Below are 7848 nucleotides of genomic sequence, written 5' to 3' on the forward strand. Positions count from 1 at the left end.
ATAGCCCTATAGCCTATGACATCTGAGCAAGTAACCATAGGCATTACATCATCGGCAATCGTGAAGCATTCTTCCATTGGCTGCGAGGAGAGCGAGATGATCAGCCTGAGCGACGACGTGGTCACCGAGATCATCCTTAGGCTACCCGTCAAGTTCGTGGCGCGGTCCATGTGCGTGTCCAAGACCTGGCGCGCCACCATCTCCGACGACTACCTCCGCCGCAGGCTTCCCCTGCACCTGTCCGTGGCCTACTTCCCCGCTGACGACCCCGCCCGCGGCAACGCGCCGCGGTTCGCTTGTGCGGCTGGCGGCGACCGCCTGCTCGAGGACCGCGACCTCGGCTTCTTCCCGTTCCGGGAGGGCGCCGTCGTCTGCGACGCCTGCAACGGGCTGTTCCTGCTCCGCTCCGCCGAGGCGCCGCGGTTCTACGTCGCCGACCCATTGACGAGGAGGTGGGTGGCGCTGCCGCTGCCGTCGAGGGACGCGCGGTTGTCCGTGCTGGCGTTCGACCCATTCAGCTGCCCCCCGCGCTACCGCGTGATCAACTTCACCGGATGGCGGGGGCGCGTGGCCGAGGTGGAGGTGTTCTCGTCGGAGACATGGGCGTGGATCGCGCGCGACGCGGATCTTGGCGTTCCCGCTGGCTCCCTCTCCGGCTCGATGCACTTCCACGGCGGTGCCGTGTACGTCCTGGCCTCCGACCCGGACTGCATCGTGCGCATGGACGTCGACGCCGGGCTCGCGTGCACGGTGGTCGAGCTGCCCGAGCCGACGGACGGCGACGGCCCCGTCGCGCACTCCGGCGGCCGGCTGCACTACGTGACCGGCCACGGCGACCTGCTCAAGATCTGGGTGCTCGATGACTCACCATCGACCCGCCAGTGGCAGCTGAAGCATGCCGTCAAGGTCCACGACGTCGTGGGGAGAGCGTGTAGGGGAGGCGAAGTCAGGTTCTTGGCGCTGCACCCGGAGAAGGACGCGGTGTACATGTGGTCGCCGTGGAAGCTCGTTGAATATGACCTGACGATGAAGGAGATCACCGGAGCTTGGGAGTTCGGCGGTAAGGATCACAAGGGCGAGAAGAATCGTATCGTCAAGACCTGGCTCGTCCCTTCGTGGTGGTACTTGTCAGATTGCTTGTCCACTGGTCACGGGCGGTGCAAAATTTCTTCTTCCTGATGGCGGCGGCTCAACATGTCTTTCTTGCCTTCGCTACCACGGATGGGACACGCCAATGACATCGAGTGGTGCTGGTGCAGCGCCCCGTCCATATTTTTTAGTTTTGCTGATTGCGCGCTGTGTGAATTTTGATCGAATTTCAGAATGTTTGTTTGTGGTGTCATGTGATGCGCAGATTATGACCTTTTCTTTTGGGGAAAAGTTCATGAAAAATGTGAGCATGGCTTCACATGTTTTTGCCTTTGCAAAATGTGCGCAACAATTTTATATACAATATGAAATGTGTATAAAAAAATCTCTGATGTGGATTTTCCATCGAGTACGGAGAGTGTGCACACATTTATGCCTACCCAATCTGTTGGATGATTTGCACAGCCCGACTACCACCGTAAAAGGTTCATAAATGCGATGGGGCACCAAAAACTGGACCCCAGCACATTCTTCGAAAACCGAAGAATACAGCCAAAATTCGGTCGAATTTGGTCAAAATGTGGTCAAATTCAATCGAATTTCACCAATTTTTCAAAATTTGAATTTAAACTTAAGCGAGAACTGGTTGGTTTCGGAATGCGGATCACAGTGAATTGATCGGTAACCACATATTTCGAGCAATTATCGACACATTTATGAGCCCTGCTACCATAACGCGAAAGCTAACCATGAAGCTGCAACCTGCCTTGTTGAGCATCAGCTGCTCATCTCTACCTTTTTTTTTTAATTGGAGCTGTAGTAGATTGATAGTCTTTGGTTTAACCATCTTATTCTTATTTTAAGTCAAAAATAAATATTTAAATTATTTTATTTTATCTTACAAACTTCAGATCCTATATGTATTTCGAAGCCTACTATACGTTGCCTTCCATCCTGGCCCAAGTGCTGTAGGATTGAGGGAGCACATGTAAGGATTTCTAGATTCTGCCTTCTGTCAGGATTCTGAATTTCGAGTTCGGTTTTTCTTTTTTTAAACCTCAATACTGGAGTATAAGTTGTATCTGAATTCTGAGTTCGGTTGTACTGAAGTTTTGTTCTGGTCTTTGAAACTAGACCAAAATCTAAAATTAGACAATATATCTGAGCGTATTTACCGAAATAGATAAAATGTAGTTGTATTTATTAATTTAGCATTTGTATTCGGCACACGGTGAAAAAGCCATTTTCGGCACATGGTGTGCCGAATACGGGCACTGTTGTCCGTATTCGGCACACCGTGTACTGAAAATGGACTATATTCGGCACACGGTATGCTGAATACGGGCAACAGTGCCGTATTCGGTACACTGTGTGCCGAATACAGTTCATTTTCGGTATACGGTGTGTCGAATATGGGCAACAGTGCCGTATTCGGCACACCATATGCCAAAAATGGTTTTTTCGGTACACCGTACATCAAAAATTTGAAAATCTATTTTCAGTACACCGTGCGCCAAATACGGATACTAAATTAATAAATACAACTGCATATTATCTATTTCGGTAAATAAGCATATATATGTCGTCTAATTTTAGATTTTTTTCTCTGAAACTATATTACAGAAAGAGCTGTAGAGGTATAGAATGTGAGTGCTCTAGGTCTGGTTGTCCGTGAATATCCCCTAGGTCATGTGCAACCGATGTGGCAATGTACCAAACTGTTAAACTGGCAACAAATTCATACTTCTCCTTTTGAACTCACCTTGCAGCTAAACTTTGTACCCATTTTTGTTAAAAGATTTGATGGAGGACGTGTACCATTGGTTCGGGAAAAAAATTTAGAAAAGAGGTGCAGAGGATAAGGAATTGTTTCAGTTTCTCCATTCACAGCCTCTGGCTTGAATCTCCCTGGCAAGCGTCTTCTTCAACCTCTTCATCTTCCGATTGAATGGGATGTGTTTTTGAGTCGACAACTTGCATCCCTCATTCCCTCTTGTGTTCTCATTCGTGGAAACCCTCCACTTCCAGTGGGCCCCACCCGTGTCCCTTCGACTTCCGGTGGGCCCTCGTCGAGTCTCGAAAGTTGGAAGCTCGAGAAAGCGAGATGTGGGGGAAGGGGAAGAAGCGGTTCGGCGCCGGCGGCGGTGAGCCGGCGGCCAAGCGCCAGGCCGCCGGGGAGGACGGGCCCTCCGAATCCGCCGACGACGACATCGTCGTCGCCGAGGTACTGACTCCGTACCGCGCTATACTAGCCTACCGCACCCAATCCCTTGTCAGAAGAGACAACCCTAGAACCCTAACCCAATACCTTTGCGGGTTTTTTTTTTTTGTGTGTGTGTGGGTGGGCTCTTCCCTCTTGCAGATATCGAAGAACAAGAGGGTGGCGGTGAGGAGCTGGAAGGGTAAGGTCTTCGTCGACATCCGCGAGTTCTACGTGAAGGACGGCAAGACCCTCCCTACGCGCAAAGGTGCCGCGCCTTCTCCCTTGGTCCCTCCTTATCGCTGTTCAGTAGACAGTATAATCCCTGCGGATTGTGTTATCTAGCAGCGTCTGGCATCCTAATAGATCGCGCCAGGTCCCTGCATCTTGTATTCTTGCTCAATTATTAGCTAAGATGGATTTTTTTAGTGTTCTCAGAAAAAGAAAAAAGATGGATTCTTTTAGGGCTGGACGAAGGGTGCTTGTGATTTTGTTCTAGAATTAGTGGAGGATGAGATGGATTGTTTGTTTTAGCTTAGCTGCGTCGTCTTGTGCATCCAGTAACCCTTTTGGTTTTTATTTTACAGATTGATAATCCATATCTTTAAATCACTGTGTAAATCTTTAACGTATTTAATACACTATAGTCGACTGAAATCGATTTCAATCGACAGAAGCTCCACGCCGCCGGTGAGGTTAGTGGTTAGGTTTTCGGGGTTTTGGGTTGCCGGGGTTGGTTTTTGTGTTCCCGGACTTCGAAAGGGGGCTTTGGGGAGGTGGTCGGTCTGGTGGAGGCGACGGCCGGTGGGCGAAGCGGCAAGGCGGGGCACCGGTGACGGAGGACAACCAATGGGCGGTGGCGGCGGCGGGGGAGCTTGAAAACGGACGAGTTAACGAGGGAGGGGATGCGGTAGCGGATCCGGCGGTGGGGGTATCGCCGGAGACGGGCAAGTGGGCGGCCGCGGGGGAGCTTGTCGGACTGTGTCGCGTGGAGACGAAACAAAGCCGAGGTTGAAGAAGATACAATAACTGTTGATTCACGATCGGATGGTTGTCCTTTGTCGATAGAAAACGAGCGCGTTTTCAGTCAAGTGAAGGATAGCATGACCCAATCTTTAAACGTATGGATTGTGTTATGTTTGCCTTGTTGGCGGCTACAATGTTGATCTTGTGGATGCAAGCAGCGTCAGGCATTAAAATAGATCGAACCAGGTTCATGCATCTTATACAATTGTTGACTAAGATAGAATTTCTGTTTGGAACTAAGTGATGGGTGCTGATGAGATGAATTGATTGCTTAGAGTAGCTACTTCTTCCAAGTCCACTGACTTTTTCATAGAGTGATTGTCATTTCATGAAACTATTATATTAATCTGAACACGCATGCCTGTTGCTCAAGCCAATGCTGCCAATGTTTGAGTGTGTTGGTACAAGTATGTCTATTTATATTCTGATGTAATATCAATGCATTGTGTTCTAAGCTCGAGCAAGTTATCATATAACCAAGCATAGAATGAACATGTCATCTGAAAAAAAAGCCGTAGTGGTAGACAACTTATTGTTATTGAGCAAGAATGTACCCCATCCAATCCACACATAACATATTTGTTGCTGTGATGTTAGTATATGACGGTAGGTCCTTGCCCTTCATCATTTGAAATTTGAGAAATGTATCTTTTTAGTCAAGTGATGAGGTAGGGATTTTTATCCCATTTGCTGCATTACCCTGGTTCATAGTCACAAATAAGTTATATTGTCTAGTACTCTGTTTTTTGGAGTGTTTATTTGCAAATTATTATTTTTGCTGCTATTTACTATTTTAAGCCCAGGTCATGGCTTCAAAGTCTCTGAATATTCAATAGCGCTGTAAAGATTAGAAACTGATGGTTAGCTTGTGAATGCATTCTATTTTAATTTGGACATCCACATAGGAGAAACAAAGTTTTCCCCCCCATTTAACTCCGGTATGATTGGTGGTATTCTTTGCTTGAGATGATGGCATAGCTTCTCTGCTTAGTAATGTTATTTCCTTTTTCTTCTTCAGGTATATCACTCCAGATGGATCAGGTGAGTTGCATTTGCAACTTTCTACATCTTCTTGGACTTTTCTAGTATATATGCCTACAGTAAGCTTGGTTCATGGAAATATAGATTGTAGTATGTTTGAAATTTGCATGCCAAAATTTATTTGATAAGTTTTGCCATCCTTTCAAGAGAGCTATGCAATTCATTACTTTCAGTAAATAGTTTTAATGCCAATATCCATTTGTGAAGTATCTATTCCATTAGCATAATCACAAGTAGCTTAGTCTGTCATCTTTGCAGTCAAAACTAATCTCTTAGCACACAAATATGCCATAGTAATATAACAAAAAAAGGCATGGTTATCATTGTTTAGCTGCTATTGTTCGCTCGTGGCAAGTACAATCAACGCTATGCTGACAAGTGCTACGATATCTAATAAGCAGATAATTCTATTTTACATTTTCAGTGGAAGATATTGAGGGACAATATCAAAGCCATAGACGAGGCTGTCAAGGAGAATGCACGATAGGTGGTTTCTATAGGATCACATAGGGGCAAACTTTTGCTTATTGTCATGTGATGCCTGATGTAAGAAAGTAGTTGAAGGCTGTTTTTTTTGTTGCCCCTGTACTGCGATGTGTGCACTTGATCACGAATGGGTGGCCTCATGCCAGAGTGATTTAGTTTTCTCCTCCATATCTTTTACCTTCTTTGTGTTGTTACGTGTGCTTGAGATATTATCTAGCGTGTCTTATCAAACATGATTACATGATCATGCGTGTGTAGCCAAACTCCTTAATGAGTATGAGACCTTTTGCATTCCAAATGGGCCATGTAAATAAAACGGGAGGATGATAAACTCACTATTGTAGGACATGTCATCCTTTTATGATGCATTTTTGTAGGCCTTGCGGTCAGAGATATAGGATATAAGGTTGGTGAGCTGGGGCAAGTCCGACAATAGTGATATGAAAGGCCAATTTGAGACAAACCATACCTTATGCAACAAGCCACCGATGAGCATAGACAATCACAAAACGTTACAAATATGCCGAAGAAAGAAATTTACTCATCTTTCATCCAAACTAGCTAAGCATTCATACGTTATAATAAAAATATAAATATTAAATATGATAACATTAAGTATAAACTTAAAGTATAAAGATATAAATACGTTATAGAGTGTCGCTGAATGAATACGTTAGGAGGATACTATAGTTTGATTTTATATAAGAAAAAAATAGAAAATTATATACTATTTTTTTCATAATTTTTTTATTTTTGTTAGTAAAATATATCTTATATCCGTAGCCGATAAAGAGGTGTGAAAGTTGACAGACGAGAGTGAATAACAAAAGTGAATAAATTATTTAAACTTTAGAGTTTTTTATTAGATGAGAGGAAAGTAGGAGAAGAAGTGACGCTAAAACTAACTCGTGTTTTATATAGTTGCCATTTTGAACGAGATGCATTCAAAATCTTAAAGCATTAACAACAAAAATCAGCAAAATCTAAATTGACGAACGATTAAAGTAACGTGGCGATCCTTTCGTAAAAATAAAATACTTTTGCCTACTACACTTTAACAGTTTTTCTTAAAACAGAAATTAATAGGAATTTGCTTGGAGGAGACCAGGTTCAGTATCTAGTAGATCACGAGGCTGACAATGTCGAGGAAGAGTGGAAGACCCTGGCATTGACCGGGAACACGTAATAGGTCACAAAGAAAAGAAGATGAGGACAGAATAGTCGAGGTAACAACAACTAGAACTCGAGGTGCGGATTAAAAATTAATCCACATAGGTACTTATACCTTTAGTTGTTAAAGATGTGCTTGGTTAGTTGATCAAAGTTAAATAGGATGTGATTGTTCTAGATAGATGGGATAGTTTTAGACGAAGTGTTTGGTCAGTTATATAGAATAATAACTTAAGTTGTCAATAATTATCACTAAATACCTATAAAAATAATTAGTTATGATTAATAACATCTAATTGTAACTAACGTTTAACTAAAAATCTTTAATAATCACTAATTGCCATTGTTCATCACTAACAACAAGTGATTAGCGGAGTTGATAGAACCTGTACGGGTCGTTCGGCCGATTTAATTTTGCCGCACAGCTCGATACAATATCTTCTTATTATATTATAAGAATCTGAAACATCTTGTCCCGAATGGAATGATACAATTCAATGAACCAAACAAATAGACGTGCTCAAATCCCACACGACCCGTGCATGTATAGGTTAGTTCAACCAAACAAACATATCCTAAGTTTACAACGAATTTAAGTCATAGACTCGTAGGTGACACAATGGATGCCGGCAAAAATAAAAAAATAGACAACATACAAGACTGTATTTAAAAAAATAGACAACATGATATTGTATTTACAAATATAGCAAGTGTATTTGGCATGTGATGTGTCGAAATCAAGTTTTCAGCACACGGTGTGCCGAAAACATATATGACAAATAGTATTTGGCACATGGTGTATCGAATATGTGGAACCTCAAGCGTATTCGGCATAC

At 43.7% G+C, this 7848-nt stretch overlaps 2 protein-coding genes across 2 annotated transcripts; both read left to right on the plus strand.

Moving 5' to 3' along the window:
• On the plus strand, positions 1–1498 carry LOC133919075 (uncharacterized). Its single transcript, XM_062363319.1, has one exon. The coding sequence runs from the start codon at positions 16–18 to the stop codon at positions 1177–1179; it is 1164 nt and encodes a 387-aa protein (XP_062219303.1). The 5' UTR covers positions 1–15; the 3' UTR covers positions 1180–1498.
• A 1473-nt stretch (positions 1499–2971) lies between these two features.
• LOC133919076 (RNA polymerase II transcriptional coactivator KIWI-like) lies at positions 2972–6177 on the plus strand. The gene is made up of 4 exons (XM_062363320.1): positions 2972–3313; positions 3452–3557; positions 5334–5356; positions 5781–6177. The coding sequence occupies exons 1-4, from the start codon at positions 3038–3040 to the stop codon at positions 5841–5843; spliced, it is 468 nt and encodes a 155-aa protein (XP_062219304.1). The 5' UTR covers positions 2972–3037; the 3' UTR covers positions 5844–6177.
• Positions 6178–7848: the final 1671 nt, after the last annotated feature.

Source organism: Phragmites australis, chromosome 5, assembly GCF_958298935.1.
Source record: "Phragmites australis chromosome 5, lpPhrAust1.1, whole genome shotgun sequence".
Classification (NCBI taxonomy): domain Eukaryota; kingdom Viridiplantae; phylum Streptophyta; class Magnoliopsida; order Poales; family Poaceae; genus Phragmites; species Phragmites australis.